At 43.0% G+C, this 20390-nt stretch overlaps 2 protein-coding genes across 3 annotated transcripts in view; both read left to right on the top strand.

Moving 5' to 3' along the window:
- Caprin1 (cell cycle associated protein 1) overlaps nt 1–6443 on the top strand; it is a 36114-nt gene extending 29671 nt beyond the window's left edge. The window contains exons 16-18 of one of the 2 annotated variants that reach the window (XM_021194112.1): nt 471–571; nt 910–973; nt 2519–6443. In XM_021194112.1, coding sequence (XP_021049771.1) covers nt 471–571; nt 910–973; nt 2519–2583 — 230 coding nt within the window. In that variant the 3' untranslated portion in view covers nt 2584–6443. The remainder of the gene's footprint in view (nt 1–470; nt 572–909; nt 974–2518) is intronic. The other variant, XM_021194111.2, reaches the window with a different exon arrangement.
- Nucleotides 6444–8117: 1674 nt separating this feature from the next.
- Nucleotides 8118–20390, top strand: part of Nat10 (N-acetyltransferase 10) — a 38455-nt gene continuing 26182 nt past the window's right edge. Inside the window, exons 1-8 of the mRNA XM_021192152.2 lie at nt 8118–8339; nt 10718–10840; nt 11235–11326; nt 14268–14439; nt 15648–15770; nt 18047–18108; nt 19814–19928; nt 20011–20118. Of these exons, the coding sequence (XP_021047811.1) occupies nt 10733–10840; nt 11235–11326; nt 14268–14439; nt 15648–15770; nt 18047–18108; nt 19814–19928; nt 20011–20118 (780 nt within the window). The 5' untranslated portion in view covers nt 8118–8339; nt 10718–10732. The remainder of the gene's footprint in view (nt 8340–10717; nt 10841–11234; nt 11327–14267; nt 14440–15647; nt 15771–18046; nt 18109–19813; nt 19929–20010; nt 20119–20390) is intronic.

The raw sequence follows: 20390 nt of genomic DNA, 5'->3' as shown, positions 1-20390 counted from the left end.
AAGAGAGAGTCAGATCTCGTTAAAGATGGTTGTGAGCCACCATGTGGTTGCTGGGATTTGAACTCTGCACCTTTGGAAGAGCAGTCGGGTGCTCTTACCTGCTGAGCCATCTCACCAGCCCTTTAACAGTTTTTTTTAATGACAAAACTGGGAAAGAAAAGTTTGAGTTGCTATACATGCATTGGTTTGTCTGAGTTAACAGTTTGTTTAAAGATTTTTTGTGTGTACACCCTTGAGAGCTCCAAGGTGGACAAAAAGTGTCATCCTTTAAGACATATGGTACTTAGATACTGATAAACAGATTGGATCGAGGCAGGGAATTCAAAATTAGTTTGAATTACTAGTGTGGCTTTTTTTTTTTTTTTTTTTTTTTTTTTTTTTTTTTTTTTTTTTTTTTTTTTTTTTTTTACTCTTTAAGAAAGCAGAGTCCTTGTAGGGAAAAGTAATTATTTTCTAATTCTAAATTCTAGGAGGATATGATGGTTACCGCCCTTCATTCTCGAACACTCCAAACAGTGGTTATACCCAGTCTCAGTTCAGTGCTCCCCGGGATTACTCTGGCTACCAGCGGGTACGTAATACAGGGTAACTAATTGATTGGGGTTAGTGTGGTGTCCAACATGCATTGTTACAAAATATGACTTTGGCTTTTTGTTTGTTTGCCTGTTTTTGTTTTTCTTTAAACATTAATTATAGATAGCCACTTAATATAGTTAGCTTAAAGTGACCTTCAAAATGGAACTATGCTGTATATATTCTTAAGCTTAAGGGAAGCTCAGTAAGAATAACTTAGCTGTAATACACTGGTGTCTAGAAGGAGTTATCTATTCTGCTAGTGGTAAGCTGTCAGACTAGATATAGTTAACTAAAACTACCTTTCCTTTCACAACTAACTAGCTTGTCTTTCAGGATGGATATCAGCAGAATTTCAAGCGAGGCTCTGGGCAGAGTGGACCACGGGGAGCCCCACGAGGTAATATTTTGTGGTGGTGATCCTAGCTCCTATGTGGAGCTTCTGTTCTGGCCTTGGAAGAACTGTTCATAGTCCGCATGTAGGTTACATGTTAGGAATACATTTATCTTTTCCAGACTTGTTGCTAAAGATTAAATGAAATGCTCTGTTTCTAAAATTTCATCTTGAATCCAAATTTTAATTTTTGAATGACTTTCCCTGCTGTTGTCTTCAAAATCTCAGAACATTTTCTCTGCCTCAGAAAAGCGTTTTTCCAACTGGAAATTTATTTTTCAGGTCTTAAAACCTGCTAAATGTTTTTAGGAAGTACCTACTGAAACTTTTTGTAAGACATTTTTGGAACGAGCTTGAACATTTATATAAATTTATTACCCTCTTTGATTTTTGAAACATGCATATTATATTTTAGGCTGAGAAGCCCTTCAAATGGCCAGATAAGTCACAGTTATAGCTAGAGAACCATTTAGAATTGACATAACTACTTGCAACTTGAACACTTTTAGGACCAGTGTTAGTGTTCTAAATACCAACATATTTCTGATGTTTAAACAGATCTCCCAAATTCTTAGAAACTTGATGTTACTAAAATTTAGAATGGCAAGTTTAAGAATCTTTAGTTTCACTTGGTTTTTCAAGTAATCAAAAATAATTTATTACATGGGCAGATAGTTAATTCGTTGAACAATTACAGGTAGCATTTCTTGTAATCTGACGTTCTAAATGGTTCTCTTATTGAAGGAAGTTAAAGAATTAGGTTTCGTATAGTTTTTGGCTGGCCATGACATGTATAAAATGTATATTAAGGAGGAATTATAAAGTACTTTAATTTGAATGCTAATGGCAATTGATCATTAAGAAAGTACTTTAAAACAAAAGGTTAATGGGTCATCTGGGACATACTGATTTGAAGTATTAAAGGTATTTGCATGTGAATGTGGGTTATGTTCTTCTATCCCACCTTGTAGCATATTCTATGAAAGTTGAGTTAAATGATAGCTAAAATAACTGTTTTAGCAGCATGTAAAAAGTTATTTTAACTGTTACAAGTCATTATATAATTTCGAATGTTATGTAGTTTCTTTTTAACAGTTTAGGTAAAAAGGTCTGTTCATTTTGGTGCTTTTATTAATTTGGATAGTATGATGTTACTTACTATTGAAATGTAAGCTAGCGTGTACATTAGAATGTGAGCTCCATGAGAGCAGGTACCTTGTCTGTCTTCACTGCTGTATCTATTCCCAACGCCTCATGACAGTGCCTGGCACATAGTAGGCACTCAATAAATACTTGTTGAATGAATGAATGAATGAGTACTGGTGGAATACTCCATTAGCTCTACTCTTCCTTTAGCCTAGAGAACATGAGCAAATTTGCATATGCCAACTCCAAGGACAGGCGAAACTTGAACACTGAAGAATTGCCCTCTTAAGCCTAATAATGTGCTGACAAGCTGCCCACATGCTTCTTGACTTCAGATGAAAGTCTGCTTGAAGGCAAAACAAATAATACTTGAAAGAAAAATCAAATGCCATTTTTGTCTTCTAGGTCGTGGAGGGCCCCCAAGACCCAACAGAGGGATGCCGCAAATGAACACTCAGCAAGTGAATTAATGTGATACACAGGATTATGTTTAATCGCCAAAAACACACTGGCCAGTGTACCATAATATGTTACCAGAAGAGTTATTATCTATTTGTTCTCCCTTTCAGGAAACTTATTGTAAAGGGACTGTTTTCATCCCATAAAGACAGGACTGCAATTGTCAGCTTTACATTACCTGGATATGGAAGGAAACTTTTTATTCTGCATGTTCTGTCCTAAGCGTCATCTTGAGCCTTGCACACGATACAATACTCAGATTTCCTCACCCTTGCTTAGGAGTAAAACATTATATACTTATGGGGTGATAATAGCTCCATAGTTAGTTGAAGTGACTTGGAAAAAAAATGCAAGATTGACTTTTTGACCTTGGATAAAATCTACAATCAGCCCTAGAATTATTCAGTGGTAATTGACAAATTTAAAGCATTTTCTTTGAAAGGAAGATGGAAGGAATGGAGTGTGGTTTAGCAAAACTGCATTTCATAGCTTTTCCCATTAAATTGGAGCACCGACAGATTAAAANCATACCAAATTATGCATGGGTCCTTACTCATACAAGTGAGGCTGGCTACCAGCCTTGACATAGCACTCACTAGTCTTCTGGCCAAACAACTGTGATTAAAAACACATGTAAACTGCTCTTTAGTAGTGGATACTGTGTAAGACAAAGCCAAATTGCAAATCAGGCTTTCATTGGCTCTTCTGGAAAATATGCATCAAATATGGGGTATAATNTGGATGGGCTGCTTCTGTGCTCAATGTGAACTATTTAGATACCTTTGGAACACTTAACAGTTTCTCTGAACAATGAGTTACATGAGGATTGGTCCTGTTTGTCATTCCTCACGATAATTGCATTGNCATCACTAATCCTTGGATCTTGCTGTATTGTTACTCAAATTGGTAATAGGTACTGATGGAAATCGCTAATGGATGGATAATCATAACACTTTTGGTCACATGTTTTCTCCTGCAGCCTGGAAGTTCTTGAAAAAGATATCAAATGCCTGCTGCTACCACCCTTTTAAATTGCTCTCTTTAGAAAAGCACCAGTATGTGTTTTAGATTCACTTCCCTGTTTTAGGGAACTGACAGGCAGTAGTTTCAGTTCTGATGGTATAAGCAAAACAAATAAAACATGTTTCTAAAAGTTGTATCTTGAAACACTGGTGTTCAACAGCTAGCAGGTAAAGAAATTCAACCATTGCATTGTTAGTGTCACGGACTTTGGTTATGTCTAGTAGATGCTTCTGAAATATTTTCATTTATCTTTTGTCTAATTTAACCCTGATTGAATTCTCTCCTTTTCTCAAGGAGACACTTACGTTCAAAGTGTTGCTTCTTTGCCTTAGGTGCATAGAGTACACAGTTTGGAGATGGAAAGGTTAGCCGTGACTTAGCCATATGTTCTGTGTTGGAATTTGTGCTAGCAGTTTGAGCACTAGCTCTGTGTGCCTATGAACTGAATGCTGCTTGTCCCATTCCATTTTATGTCATGGAGAAATAATTCCACTTGGTAAAGCAAAGGCTAAGTTAAATGTTATTTTCTGTACAGAAATTAAATTTTACTTTTAGCCTTTTGCAAACTTTTTTTTTTCCCAAGCCGGTAATCAGCTACTCAACAACAATTATTCTCAGATATTCATCATTAGACAACTGGAGTTTTTGCTGGTTTTGTAGCCTACTAAAACTGCTTAGGCTGTTGAACATTCCACATTCAAAAGTTTTGTAGGGTGGTGGATAATGGGGAAGCTTCAATGTTTATTTTAAAATAAATAAAATAAGTTCTTGACTTTTCTCATGTGTGGTTATGGTACATCATATTGGAAGGGTTATCTGTTTACTTTTGCCAAGAATATTTTGCCAGCACCCACACTTGTGTGCTTTAAACAACAACTGCCTGGGATGTACCACAACCATATGTTAGTTGTATTTTATTGGGATGGATAAAATGTTTGTGGTTTATTGGATAATCCCTAGATGATGTGTTATCTGTGTAGACTATAATTTTTGATATTAAGAAAGCAAAGTTGAAGAAAGTAAGTTTAGTATTGAATTTGAGTTCTGAAGTGAATGGAGAATGTCTCACATTTCAGGTTGCTACCCAGTGTAGGGCAGAAGGTGTAAAAGGTGTTTGTAGTTTGACCTCTATTTTTTAATTTGCTTATTCCTTTCAACAGCAGCATATAATTAGGTATTCTACTCTTGCAGTTCTAGTGACTTTTTAATGTCTCAATTCTAGACTATTTAAAAGCGATCTCACTGGACAGAGAACGGCTAGTCTTAAGATCTGAGTCTTTGTCACTCAGTATCCTGTATAATATGCAAATGCTTGTCTAGATGCAGACGACCTTTTGTTTGGTCAAGTGTGTATTTTACCAGGGTACAGGGAATTGATGGTCCTACATGTCTTTCAGTGTAGTAAGACTATAAAATATTTTGTACATGCACAACTAAAAGTATGTTTAGATATCACATGTATAATGAAATCTCCCCCCCCCTCCCCAGGTAGCATGCCATTGATGACTTTTTGCTTAGGGCCATTTTATTACCAGGGCCTTAATATTCCTAAAAAGAGATGATTTTTTTTCATCCTTTCTCTTCTTTTGATCATTGTATCTTGATATTAAAAACATGATCTTCCAATGATTGTAGTAAATTAACTTCTATAGTTCTTTTGTCTCTATATGTATACATATATATGCACTTATATGATGCTATTGTATAGAGACTTCAAGGAGACATGAAAATGTATGCTTATTCTCAGGTTCATTCACTAAGGTGCTTGGCAGACAACCAGTTTCTAAGTGCAGAATATAGTTGAGCAGCTTCATATATGTGCCAGGCAATTTGTTTTGTTAAAAGTTTCAGTGGTACATCTACTTAAGGGAAATGGGGTAAATGTAGCTTAGGCTGATCATACCCTTCATTCCAACCTTAAGCTCTCAACCTGTATCCCACTTGAGTTATTAAGTACTTTGGTTTTATCGAGTATAAGTTAACAGAAAAAGTAAATTAAGCTTTGCCTTTACTATTTTGAATTTATAAACGTTCTGGAAAAACTGTTGTATATTTCATTAGATTAAATTATATGAAAATGTGATTGTTTATTATAGCAAAGCCTGTGAGTTGCATACACCCTGAGGAAAACTCCTTACGTGCTCCTTGAAGAGAGAAGAAACGATTCCGGGTCTGGTCTTTTTAAAGAACAAAGCTAGACTACTGTATGTTCTCAATCTTGATACTAGAAGCACTGTACATTAATATACTGTTATGAAACTTCGGCCAGTTTTCCTGCATAGCCTACCTAGATCCTTCACTGTTGGCATTGAAAGTAGCAGGATCCCTGATGTACTTAAAACTTAAAGTCGGGTTTTGGTATATTTATTTGTAAGTATTAATTTCCTCTAAATACTGTATCTTTTTAGGGAGACAACCTGAAATTTATTAGCACATTTGGGTATCTTGCCAGGCATTATGGCCAGTGTTCAGTGGTGACAACATTACCCCTCAAGACACTGGAGTGACCCCCAGATGTGTGTAGTAACTGGCATGGTTCAACAGTGTGGTTAATGATAAATATATGACCTAGTCGGTATGATCTGGAAAGATTTCATTGAAAGATAATTCAGCTGACATAAGGATGAGGGGTGGCAAACTGGATAAAAGAATCAAGAGACCTGTGTTCCAGTGACTCCTGTTTTGTTTAAGCATTAGTAAGATCTGTCTGGGGAAAGTGGATAGGGCAGTATTCTTCCATGTTGTTTTTGTCTCAACATTTGGAAGCTATTGAAGGCTTTAAAATGGTGTGTGTATTGTTTGGGGGGTCAGAATACTAGGCCATCCAATAAAACTGCCATTTAAAAGACCTTCACTGCAGTGTTTAGAAGAAAAGTTTATGGGTCAATGGAATCTAGAAAGTGCATCATTCTTCAGAAATTGAGGTGTAAGTTGGAAGTAGTGAAAGGATTTCAGATTTCCCTGTCAACCACTGAGCATCCTGAGCTGCTCCTATAAGCCTTCAAGGATGGTTTCATCTCTGGTTTTACTTAATCCAGGTGACCTAATCCAGCCCTACCGTTCTGAATATCAATTCTTTATAGTTATTTTGTCTATAAATACCCAATCCCCTCAAGTTCAAAACTCACACTATAGTACTTGAATATTAAATGGCCAGTGAAATGGCTCAGCAGGTATTGCCACTTGAAGTCAACCCAGGCCAGAGTTTTGACTCCTGGGACAAAGGTGGAGGAAGAGAATTGTCTCCAAAACCCTCTCACCTGCAGGTGTGTAGTTCCATTCCCAGACCCATCTTGTCTCAGGCACATTTGATATTCTACACTGAGAATCATCTACACCAACTATTTTCAGTTCAACTACTTGATAGGGGCAGTGGGCAGTAAGTTGGAGCTATTTTTGTTGTCTTTATATATGTCAGGCCTTCAGTAAAATCACATGCTTCCACAGCATAGACAGCTCAGACATCAAGCACAGTGGCTACCCTTCTCCCGCCCCACATCATTCTAAATCTAATGGCAGTTGTCCGTCCCTGTTTGTACCTTGACTTGATGGTGTCAGATTTTGCAGTGACTAAGGGAATCCTAGCCATCTCATCTCTTCCTAAAATTCTAGTGTTTCCCCCCCCCCCCCATTACAACCGAAATCTGGGCTACTTATGCAGAATTGGCTAGCCCATTTCCCCACTTTTGTCCTCTTCCTATATTGGTTCCTTTAAAAAAAAAGGCAAGTACTCAAGGGTCATTAAGTTTTGTGTATTGCTTCTGTCACCACCTTATAGAACTTGTTTGCCCATTATAACAAAGTACTGGTAGTTTTATTAAGAGCATTTAGAACCTTAGTATTAAGTCTAGGGCCGTATTGGTGACCTACAACAGAATATGGCTTGGCATCGTGAAGTTTTTTCAGTGCATTGAAATTTAGATTGATATTGAAGTTGGTGCGTAAATTTGGGGAAGGAACTCCGTTTTAGATATCAGAACTTGTGCCCAAAAATAAAGGATAAACCGATTTCACGTGCCTCATGCTTAAAGGAAGGCAGACGTACTTACGGATATCCTTGTGGATGTGGTTGAGCCTTGAGACCCAATGTTGGGCTTTTAGTACACTTGGCATATGAGTCTAAGAAGAGCCTGCAAAGTACAGCGGCCACGATCGTGGGTACAAAGTCCACAGATGTTCCCAGACTGCTGCGGGATGGAGGTTCAAGTAAGATGAATTAAACGGTTACTGGCATAGTTTCGTATTAAAAGTAGGGAGGTCGATAAAACAGTACCTACGCTAGCAACAGCTATTGCCTCGTACAACCCTGCTATGGAGGCGCTCTTTAACACAGCTGCAGTGGACGAGTTCGTGTACCAGTTGGTAACACCAGATGCGAGACACCCGGATATCTAAACGATTACTTCCGCCTGTCATCAGGTTACCGGCCGTAAGTGGCGCACTGTTCCATGTCAATGGCGGCCGGGAGTGAGTGCGCAGGCGTGGCAGAGATCCGCGGCGTGCTCTTACGTCATCACTAGGCGTCGAACCTATGGAAGGTCCCATAGCTGTAGTGGTCCCCTCCCTTCTGAGCACTTACCCACGTGCTGTCTGCCACTTAAGCGGATTCCCGAGCAGCGGCGGCCCCGGGGTAGCTCAGCTGTGTAGGATTTTCTCCAGCAAACCCGTCAGCCTGCGTAGCAACTCGCTGTCTTCACGTGCTTCCGTTGTGCCGCTGCCTGTGTCGGCCGGAGCCGGGGCGCAGGTACTCTTTGGAAGGGCTAGGTCGGATGTTGAGATGTGCGTTTGCGTCTTTTACTGGCCGGTAGGGCTGGCTCGAGGATGGAAGCTTCTGAACCGGCTGGTACCCGTATCTTCGGACTCTTCTTCGCTTGGGCTGCCCAACAGACAAGAGACATTCCTGGTCCGGGATACTCTGACTTGCGGGGCTGGCTTCTCGAGCGCTTTCCGGGAGCGTGGCTCCTTCCCACACTCGGGCTTCTTCTCTCTGAGAGAATGGGTGGATGTCAAAACTATTTTCAGAGAAACTCGGTTCCTCGTAGCAGTGGTAGGCTTTGAACTAACGCGGTTTAGTCCCGGATATTCTACTCTTAAATACTGCAGTACGTCCATTTATTTGCGCTATTTAGCTGTCTCATTCAGGACATTTGACAGTGCACCTCGTGACGCTTGGTACCCGGTGCTGTGTGTACAAGAATGGATACAGCCGAATGAAAATGACTTGTCTGTCTGGTTGTGGTTGCGCATGCCTTTAATTCCAGTGCTTGGAAGGCGGAGACTGGAGTATTGGCGCTCGAAGCCAGCCTGGTCTGCATAGTGAGACTGTTTGAAAACAAAACAAAACAAAGCAAACAACAACAAAACAGAATACGATTCATTTTGTTTTCTGTTTCTAGCAATGCCTTCCTTACCTATTAGGCGTTTCTTGGCACCAGTAATCTTAGATCCTTCACTCTGGCCATTAATTTTACATCTAATTTTGTTTGTGTATAGTTGTATTTCATCTACCTTTAAAATTACTTTTTAGAATTAAAGCTTGTAGTCAGGGTTACCAGTTAATTCTAAGACTCTCCTACTATAACAAAAGCTAGACTTTTAACAATTAAGCTGGACTCTTTAACAATTAGGCAGCCATTCATTTTTTTGTAGGTGTTTATGTGTCTGAAAACATAAAGCTTACAGACTGAATGGATTCGGACTGGGGTAGAGCCGAGTGTAAAGCCTGTTTGTGACATCAGTGCCATGTCTTGTACTGCTTTCCCCTTAAACAGGCGCCATTTATTGTGATACTGTTTTGTGTTAAGACCTGTTAAAGCCCATGTTTAGGGAAGGAGGTTTTGTTTAAAGTGCAACAGGTTCCTGAATTTTAAAATCACATAGCCTGACACTCTAATACCAGGGGAGTGTGATTGATTTTCTTGATTTTTTTTTTCGGGGGGGGGGGGAGGCGCTATTTGTTATAGGTAATTAGATAAAATTTGCATTTTACAGGATGCTGGAGGAATTGAGTTTAGGGCTCCCCACAGCTAGGCAAATATTGTACTACTGTACACCCAATAACCCATATGGTACTTTTTAAAATTCTGTATAGAGCCGTTAGTGTGGTTTCTCACCCAAAGAAACACATTGAGTTATTTGTTTTCTCTCATTTTATAAGTAACATGAATTTAAGCTTATTATTATTATTATTATTATTATTATTATGTTTTAACTGTGAGTGTGTGTCTTGTGTTGTGTGGGGTCAGAGAAGAACTTTTAGGAATCTGTTCTCCCACTGGATCCCCGTCCTGGAAAGGGTCTGCTTGTATGCACAACCACTGCCTGGCAATTCTTTCCTTTTGCCATATGGATTCTGAGTATCAAATTCAGGTTCTTAGGCTTAGCAACAAGAACCTTTCCCTGCTGAGCCCTTTAACCACACATGTGAATTTTACAGAAACCGAACCATAAAAGACAAATGTCAAAATAAAATTCACTATTCAGAAATTACTTTACTTTTTTTTTAAGCGCCCCCCCCCCCCGTGTGTTATGTATGTATACAAAATGGAATTTACGGGGTCAGGAATGTTACTCAGATGGTAAACTGCTTGCTTGCTTAGCATGCTCGAGGCCCTAGGCTTGATTCCCAGCACAGCATAAAACCTTGTTGTGGTGATAAACACCTGTAATTTGAGCAATTCCCTGTAATCCTCATACTTGGGAAGTGGAGGATCCGAAGTTTAGGGTCATCTTGGGCTATATAATGAGTTCAAGGCCAGCCTGGGATACATCAGACTCTGTTAAAGTCTCTTATCTTGCGACTCTTCATAAGAGCAGTCAGTGCTCTTAAGTGCTGAGCCATCTCTCCAGCCCTCCTGATTTTCCTTAAACTCCTTGATGGAGATACTAAGTGCACTTTTCTGCTTACAGCACTTCACCTCTCTAGTCTGCAGATTATAAAACCGAGATCTATGTCTTTCCTGTGGCGTTGTTTGAAAATTCAGATTTTGTAATTTTTGTAATTAGGTTTACAAACTTGCCAGCACAGCTCCCACATAGGGCAGCCAGCCAGTGCCACTTGGATGTAACACAGAAGCCTTTCTAGTATTTGGTTCATCTGTATCTCCTTTATTTCTGTGTTAGTGATAGCTTTGCACCATGCATCGGAAGAAGGTGGATAACCGAATTCGAATTCTCATTGAGAACGGTGTAACTGAACGGCAGAGGTCTCTTTTTGTTGTAGTCGGGGATCGAGGAAAAGATGAGGTAAGAAAGACCTGGTAAATGCTTCCTCAGTTGTTTTGTGTCCTGTCCCAATGGGTTGGTGGTTATCCCGGCCTTTAAGGTTTCAGTACACAGAGTCATTGTGATCCCTTTGCCGGTGGAATATATAGTGGGGACATTTGTTCAGTACTTGGAAATGGTAAATTCTCTATATTTAGATTCATGAGTAGATGAGCCAGTATCTTTAGAACCCTGAAATGCTGGCTTGGCCTCAAGGTTACGCGTATGTGACCTAGCTTCTCGTTCCCATTTGGCTATTGCACCTTAGGTGTTTTCCTGCAGGTTAGTTTCTGTGTGTTTCAAACGAGGTCTTGGCCTGGCAGTCCATACGGTGTCTTTGACTCTTAGGTTTTGTGATTTTTGTCTTTCTTTTCAGGTGGTTATTCTTCATCATATGTTGTCCAAAGCAACTGTGAAGGCTCGGCCCTCGGTCCTCTGGTGTTATAAGAAAGAGCTGGGATTTAGCAGGTAAGCTTGGGCTTTGGACGTCACATCCAACTTTCAGTTCATACTTAGATAAATTCAGGGAGAAAATCTCTTGACTGTACTTGAGGATTACTTCAGACCACTGTTTCCCCTTAGAAGCCTTTGTACTTCCTTGCCACCCCTTTCCTGTCTGGCTTCTGCTCTGAGATCATGCTCACCTGGAGCTCATAGACATCCCTAGAGATATGATCCCTCCAGTAACAGCAGTTCTCCTGTTCTCCTCTTAGAGAGCTTTTTGCACCAGTTCACCATTACTAGACAGTTGGTGATTTTTACCTCTCCCTCCCCCTTCCCCTCCCCTTCCCCTCCCCCTTCTCCCTCTGCCTCCCCTCCCCTTCCCTCTTTCCTTCCTCCCTCTCCCCTCTCCTCTCTCTCTCCCTCTCCCCCCCTACCCCCTTTGGTTTGTGGTTCTGGGTATTGACCATAGTACATACATCATGTCTGCTTTACTACTGAGTTACATAGCTAGCCTCTTATTTTCTGAAGCTATAATGGTCAAGACTTCTGTTGGCAGAGCTGGAGAGATGGTTCAGTGATTAAAAGCACTTGCTGTTGTGGTGGTGCACGCCTTTAATCCCAGCACTCAGGAGGCAGAGGCAGGTGGATTTCTGAGTTCGAGGCCACCCTGGTCTACAAAGTGAGTTCCAGGACAGCCAGGGCTACACAGAGAAACCCTGTCTTGGAAAAAAAAAAAAAAAGTACTTGCTGTACAATCATGAGGACTGTAGTTTAGATCCCAGCCGCCACAACTTAAGCCGGGCTGCCTGCAGATAGCCTGCAGTTGGAGTTCCAAGGAGTCCAGTAATCTCGGACTTGATAAATGCACGCCCTGCACATGTATGCCCCAGGCTCCATAAATGTGTGCCTGTGTGCGTATGCTCACATAGGCACAGATGCAGGCACATAAATCTTGGAGGAAGATTGGCAGGAGAACTCCTAAGCAAACACCTGTAGGTACCTTTCGAATGCTTGGTAATATAAAGGATAAATCAGGGCCGCAGGAGTTAAGGCTGCAGCTCTGCTAAGGGTAGGCAGTCTGGAGCCAGAGCGCATGCCTCTTGTCGCCTCTCATCTCTGCAGGTCTGTTCTGTGCTTCCACATGGTGCCTCTACTCTGAAGGGGTTTGAGATGAGGTGGACAGTACTCCTTGGCAGATAATCCATCCTGTGTGGTTACTCAGTCCACTCCCTACCCTAGCTGCCTAGTACCTAATATTCTCTTGATGGGCCTCATCTAGCTCATTAGGCCTGTGCTGTGCCTGGCTCCTATGCTGAGGCTGCCGTTTCTACCCCGGACTTCAGCTGCTGAGATCCCTTGCTTCCTGTGTCTGTCTCCTTGAAGTTTTCTCCAGCACTTCTCAATCAGACTTTCTTCTAATGTAGTGTGACTGACTACCTTTCCTTTCCCTGTTGGGGCGATAAGCCTGCTTTATTAGATGTTTTCTTTCATTATCATTATTATTTTTTCTTTCTATCAATCTAATCTAATCTATTTTATCTGTCTGTCTGTCTGTCTGTCTATCTATCGATTGGTTGATCGACAGGGGTTTTCTGTGTAGTTCTGGCTGTCCTGGAACTTACTCTGTAGATCAGGTTGGCTTTGAACTCAAGATCTACTTGCCTCTACCTCCTGAGTGCTGGGATTAAAGACTGCACTACAACTTCCTGATCCTATTTTTTTAAAGTTGTATTGTATATGTGAGTGTGTGTGGTGAGGGGAGAAGAAGATAGAGGTATTTGTGAGTATGAGCATGCAGTGCCACCCCATGTGTATGGAAGACAGATGACAACCTTCTGGAATTGTTTCTTTGCTTCCTCTTGTGGAATCTCTCTCATGTCCCTTCACACAAGCATGGCTGCTTTTAATTATTAAACCATCTTTCAGGCCCCTCCATGCATTTTCAGAAGATTGAGTGTAAGATCAGCTATGTAGGTTAGAATTTTGTTTGAGGTACCTTGACTCTGGTTTTTGGCTTGGTACGTATGAGATTGTGTGGAGTCAGATAACTCTCGGTATTCTGGGAAGAGATTTTCTTTTCAAGTTTAACCCATCTGGTTCCATCTTTTTAAAATTGTTCTGTGGCCACAGTCTTCATGGTGGTGATTCTTGTGTGTAATACAGTACAGGCATGCAGGAACCTGGGATGGGAGGATTGATGAGTTTGGGTGGCATAGAGTCGAGATACTGTCTCAACCTGCAGGAGGGTGGGGAATCTATCTGTACCTCTTCTCCCTGCCACCCCAAGTCTTGATGTTCACAGCACCACCTTGAACGAAAAAGGACTTAAGGGAGGAGCCAGAAACAAGCATTTGTGGCATCAGTTCACACAGGAAGTAGAGGCCCACAGAGGAATGCCTCAGTTCTAGCTATTACATTTGGAAACAGTGGTTCGCTTTTCTTCAGCTAGGGCCGAGGGGATGTACTCATGACTAGGAACCATGGATATAGTAGCCTGCCAGCAGCCTTGCTTTCCCAGGCCCTTTGGGGAGCAGCACAGTAGTGGGATCTTTGGTTCCAGACTTTAGGTAATGAGGCATCTAAGTTTAGTTTTAAGCGTCACTTGTAGCCCTGCCCATTTCCCATCTTTAAAGTGGTCTGCTGAAGGCCACAGCCAATAGTGAGTAGTTCACATGTGTGTGTGTAGTTGTGTGCAGGTGTAGGTCAAAGGACAATTTGTGGGGTGGTTCTCTCTTTCCCCCTTTTCAGGGGGGCTAGGGTTTGGACTCAGGTTGCCATGCTGGCAAAGCCTGTCTTCTTAACCAGCACACCCCAGTGCACCTCCACTTTCCTTACTCCTTAAAGGGAAGGAGACAGCCACTGTCACACTTGCCCCCTGCTAAGTCCCCACTAGCTCTTTGGGCTGAGGATCACTGCACCTCTTCTGCCCCTGTTAATTGCCTTTTTTGGGATTATGGTATTACAGTCACCGGAAGAAGAGAATGCGGCAGCTACAGAAGAAAATAAAGAGTGGGACCTTGAACTTAAAGCAAGATGATCCCTTTGAGCTTTTTGTAGCAGCCACAAACATTCGCTACTGCTACTACAATGAAACCCACAAGATTCTGGGCAATACTTTCGGCATGTGTGTACTCCAGGTGGGTGTCCCCTTCCCCACAGAGTGACCACAGTGAGGGGAGAAGGCGCATGGAAGCGCCCCACCCCGAGCACTATCAGGAAGACTTGGCCACTTTGAAAAGGAGACTGGGTTACTCACCCTAGATAGAAACGATTTTTCCTGCACTTGACTAGAGATGGCAGAAAGTAGAGGGCTGCCCCAGCACAGGCTCCTGCCCACCATGCCTGACATAGTAAGGTCTGGGCCAGTGCTGTGTGCCTTGGGCTGCTGACACAGGAGAATTGTTTGAGACCAGCCTAGCCTTCATCAAATCAACTATAATCCACAAGCACTGTGAACTTGGGAGTCACCATAGAATCCTAGTCCTTGCTGAAACTAAGACTTCCAGCCTGTGAGCTGTGGTGGCAGTTACACAGCTGTGACCTCCATGTACCCTCTCCTAAGTAGATAAGTGCCCCCCCCCCATATACTCTCCTCAGTACAGCTTGGTGAAATTCTCCTCTGATACTTACTTTCTTGTCAGACAAATTAATCAAGCATGTTCTCAGTTCTGGTGGATGTTATATGATCTCCGACTTTATTTGATATCTATGACATTCCTTTCACCCCACCCTAAAATGACAAGATGTCTGCACAAATTCATACATTCTTAAATGTACTTGTTATATTCACACATGTACAGGACCATAACTGTGTAAATTAGAAACCATATGTCACGAATTGTAAGTTAAAAATGAGACTGGGCCTCAAGAAAAGGATTTTGTAGTTTTTCTTTCTGCATCTCTAGCAAGTAGCTCCACTGGCTGGCTTCTAGCACACCCGGGGAGCTGGAAAGAACATTTTACCTCGGTGTCCTGTACCAGCTCTTACCAGTCACTCAGATGCTGGTGCCTCTGGGCACCATTGCCCCGTGATGTACAGTTTTGTTTTTTCAGGTTGTATAGAAATGTCCAGAAAAGGCAAGTAAGATGCTTCTGAGAGTGCAGACATTTAGAAGACTTGCTTCACGTCTAAATCGTTTCCTAGATTATAATACCCAATCTTCTTGCACTCCAGGGGTGGATGGGCTGCTCCCCGTGCTCCCCTTGTTTGCTGGTGGGCAGATGTGAGGGGTGCAGGCTGGGCTTGTGCTCTGAAGCTCTCTGGTCGCTGTCCCGCTGTCTCTGGTCGGGCAGCCTGGAGGTGCTGTTGGTGTCACAAGCCTTTCTGAGGTCTGATTCCTTCTAGGATTTTGAAGCATTAACTCCGAACTTGTTGGCCAGAACTGTAGAAACAGTAGAAGGTGGTGGATTGGTGGTCATCCTCCTGCGGACCATGAACTCACTTAAGCAGCTGTACACGATGACTATGGTAAGAATGCACGCCTCTTAACTCTTAACGAAAAGCCAGCTGCTTTGGCTGTAGCGAGTGAGCACCTTTCAGTGTGTGGTCTACACAGCAGCGAACCACATCACCACAGACGGATCCTCTCCACCTGTGAGGAGGAGCTTCTGAGAGCCATGTTTGCTCTCAGGCAGTTAGAGTTCCACGCTGGTGAGGTTGAGATGCCAAGCAGCCTTTTTGTGTTTGTTTTGTGGTTCAGGACCTCACTTCACAGCCAGAGCTGGCTTTGAACTCTTGCTCCCCAGGTCCTAGCCCCCTCAGTGCTAGAATTGTAGGTGTGTACCACCACAAGCCTGGGACTAAGTTCGTGTGTTATTTATAGGGACTGTGTGTAGATTTCCTTACTGCCCCTCATCTTCTGGGGGAAAACAAAGTAATAGCTTCTAGTTCTACTTTAAAGCTGGAAGAATGTAAACCATAAAGAGAGGTAGGTAGGTAGCGCCCTTCCCAAACAAGACAATAAGAAGTGGGGCTCTACTGACCCACCAGCTCCATAGGGACTGCCAGGTCAGTGTTCCATCCCCAAGGCCTCGTGGCTCAGGCATGGGCTGCATCCGCCCTTGCATCTGATGAGCAGTGAGGTGGACTCTTCAGATCCTGAGGCTGCCTTCTGTCATTCCCACACCCGTGGTCCTTGCCGCTAAAGCCGCTCTGATACCTTCAGATATGGCTGGCACCACTTCCGCAGGACCTTTGCACTTGCTATTCCTTCTGGGATGTGCTTCCCGGGAATCTCTGCATGGGAATGACCTTCAACTCTTTGTCTTTTCTTTTCCAAGTAATAAGGTTACAAGTATGGACCACAGTGGTGGGCCACCACACCCTTTTAAGACTAGGTAGTTCCATCTGTCACGCCTTCATTTGCATCATTGTCTTAGTCACTGTTGTATAGCTGTGAGGGGACACCATGGCCTAGGCAACTCTTACAAAAGCCTCTAACTCGGGGTTTGCTCACAGTTTCAGGGGTTAGTCTATTATGAAGGAGAGCATGCTAACATGGCAGCATACATGGTGCTGAAGAAATAGCTCAGAGCTCACGTCCTGTGGGCAGAGACAGGGTGGGCCTGTGGTGGGCTTTTGAAGCCTAAAAGTGACATACTTCTTCCTCACCTCCTAATCCTTCTTAAATAGTATCACTGCCTGATGACAAATGTCCTAGTCAGGGTTACTGTTGCTGTGTTGCTGTGATGAAGCCCCATGACCAAAAGCAAGTTGGGGAGAAAAGAGTTTCTTTGGCTTACATTTCCACATCGCTGTTCATTGTCAAAGGAAGTCAGGGCAGGAGCTCCTACAGGACAGGAACCTGTAGCAGAAGCTGACGCAGAGGCCACGGAGGAGTGCTGCTTACTGACTTACTCCTCCTGGTCTGTTCCAGTCTGCTTTCTTATAGAACCCAGGACTACCAACCTAGAGGTGGCTCCACCCACAATGGGCTGGGCCCTCCCACATTAATCACTAAGAAAGCACCACACAGGCTTGCTTACAGCTCCATCTTAATGAGGCATATTTTCAACTGAGGCTTCCTCCTCTCTGAATACCCTAGCTTGGGTCAAGTTGACATAAAACTAGCCTGGGACAATTAAGCATTCAAATATATGGGCCTATGGGAACCATTCTTCTTCAAACCATAGTTGTGTTTCTTCAAAGCACTTAACGGCTCCCTAACATTACTTGTATTTTGTGTGGCCTCTGCTAGTTGTGGAACAGGGGCCTAGTTGTATTCCCCTGGCATGTATGAAGCACCCATTAGGTACTTGTGAATGAATGGCTAGATGGCGTTGAGTCCATGTTAGTTTATTTATTCATCCCATCTCCTGAACTTGCTGCTTGCTCATCCTTCCAGTCTGCTGTTCATCTCTGAAAGGCCTTCCCTGGCCACCTCAAGTACATGCATCTCCTCATTTGCTGTCACCACACTGCATGTTTTGTTTGTAACACTTATTTGTCTTTCACTGTTAGACCATAAGTTTTGTGAGATCAGAATTCTTGTGAGTTAACCAGTGTACGCACAATTGTGTCTGGTACACTAGTTGGCATGTACATTTAGCTGAGTTACGGTGCTGGATGAGCTGTGGAGAAAATGAGTGGTAGGTGAGGGGCAGTTCATGGGGTGGAGACCTTTCACATGGTGTCTGAAGCAGCACACAGGGAAGAGTTGGTCTTCTTTCTTTAGGGTTTGCTAGTGTAGTGTTTTATGTTGCTTTTAGAAGATTTTATCAATGGATGTTGTCTTGTTTTCTTAGGATGTGCATTCCAGGTACAGGACTGAGGCCCATCAGGACGTGGTGGGAAGATTTAACGAGAGGTAGGTCTACAGGCTGGTTCCCGAAGTTTCAGGGAGTCAGAATGGGAGAAATGTTTTTATCTTGGATCCAACAAGTTTGCTGCTCTATCAGAAGGCTGTAGTTCAGGCTTTTAAAATCTAGCAAGGCTTGCTTTGTTTTTGAGACAGATTTTTACTATGTTGTTCCAACTAGCCTCAAACTTAAAACTTACCCGCCTCTGCTTCCTGAGCTGGAATAGCAGACTGCATGCGCTAGCAGTGAGACCCTGCTAGTAGCAGCCTGTGACAGTAACTGGCGAAGAGAGAGGGCTGCAGGCTGGGGATCTTGTACTTAACCTTGCTGCTGGCTTGACTAGCTTTGGTGGCTTCACTCTTCTCTTTGGCTCTTAGTTTACTCTTCTGTCCAAGGGATGTTTCAACCGTCTTAATGCTGAACCCCTTAGAATACAGTTCCTCAGGTTGTAGAGACCCTCTCCCCATCATAAAATTATTTCATTGCTCCTAATAACAGTAATTTTGCTACTATTATGAATTGTGATGTAAATATCTGATATGCCACCCCTGTGGGGATCTTGACCCACGGGTTGAGAACCGCTGTTCTAGCTGTTGCAAAACATTTCAAAGGCTCCAACAAATGTGTGTGAGTCTTTACTAAGGAAAAATAATCAACATTTCCTAGACTTAATTGGCTAAAATCCCTCTTACCATATGCTACCTCTTAAAAGACGAGTGCTCTCTGAGATTCTTGTGGGAGAGTGATCCAAATCATTGTTTTTCAACCTGTGGGTCACAGCCCCTTTGGGGGCTGACCCTTTCAAGGGATTGCCTGTGAGCATTAGGACGGTTGAGAAGCATTGAGCTAGATCCTGCCCAACTGATTGTTTTCCTGAGTTTATTTTACAATGCAGTCTCATTTTTACAGGATCTTAGTAGCTAGTAAACCTGTGGATCATGACCCCTTGGAGGCTAAACAACCCTTTCACAGGGGTTCAGATATTTTGCATGTCAGATATATACATCATGATTCACAACAGTAGCAAAATTACAGTTGTGAAGTAGCAACAGAATAACTCTCTGGTTGTGGGTGGCCATGGCATGAGGAGCTGTATTAAAGACTCTCAGCATTAGGAAGGTTGAGAACCTCTCATTGCTTTTAAGCTTTGGAGGTGACTTTGCCCTCTAGGACGTTTGGCAATATCAGGAGACATTTGACCATCGTGACTCAGGATAGTGATATAAAGTGTAATTGGCTCTGAGCACACAGCCCTCAGTGGACAGAAAAGTCACCATGAAAAACCAAGATGCAGGCTCTACTGAGGCTAAGAAATCCTCCTGACCTGGATGAGCTCAGGGCCTTTCTGACTTCAACCTGTGGTCCTTTGGCTGAGTGTGGTGAGGGCAGGCGGAGAACTGTGCTGGTGACTATAATAGAAGCCTCTTTTCTTTAATGCCTTGGATGAGGAGTGGGCCAATTGATCCAGGAACAGTGGCACTTGCTCACAGTAGAGCTCACTTGTAGTGGCGCTTGCTCACAGTAGAGCTCCTGGCTGGCTGGGGTCTTGGTCTTACTGTATAAATATGCTTAGGTAACTTGCAGAGCCAGCTGAAGCATCTCATTGTGCCCCACCTGGTTTCTGATGTGATTTTCCTGAAGAAATCTTTTGAGTTCTTGCTTAGACAGTGCCTGCCTTTCCTGTCACCTCACCACAGCTGCCTTGTCCCTCAGGTTTATTCTCTCTCTGGCATCTTGTAAGAAGTGTCTGGTCATTGACGATCAGCTCAACATCCTACCCATCTCCTCCCACGTGGCCAGCATTGAAGCCTTACCTCCTCAGGCCCCGGTGAGTCAGGGTGAGAGGAACAGGGATCTGTTGGGCGTGAGGGCTTCTGGGCTGGGGCAAACTGCCTTCTCTTCTCTGACAGGATGAGAATCTCAGTCCTGCTGCTCTGGAGCTGCTGGAGTTGAAAGAGAGCTTGCAGGACACCCAGCCCGTGGGTGTTCTGGTTGACTGCTGCAAGACCCTGGACCAGGTACACATGGGTGGGTTCAGGCCTTCCCTACCCTGATACTGGTGGCACAAGGGTAAGGCAGTAAGCAGCACAGACCATGTTAGGACGTGTCAGCTCTGCAGTATCAGGGCTGTGCTGTTTAGAACCACAAAGAACCAGCCAGTGAGCTGAGGTGAAGAGAGAAATTGTGTGCATAGAGGATGATAGCCTTGTGTCCTTTAATTTCAGTTGTTTGTATTGTTTGTTGTTCTCCCTCTCCCTCTCCCTCTCCCTCTCCCTCTCCCTCTCCCTCT

This window comes from Mus pahari, chromosome 3 (assembly GCF_900095145.1).
Source record: "Mus pahari chromosome 3, PAHARI_EIJ_v1.1, whole genome shotgun sequence".
In the NCBI taxonomy this organism is placed as follows: Eukaryota; Metazoa; Chordata; class Mammalia; order Rodentia; family Muridae; genus Mus; species Mus pahari.
The sequence above is the reverse complement of the archived record's forward strand: the minus strand, read 5'-3'. Positions and strand labels throughout refer to the sequence as shown.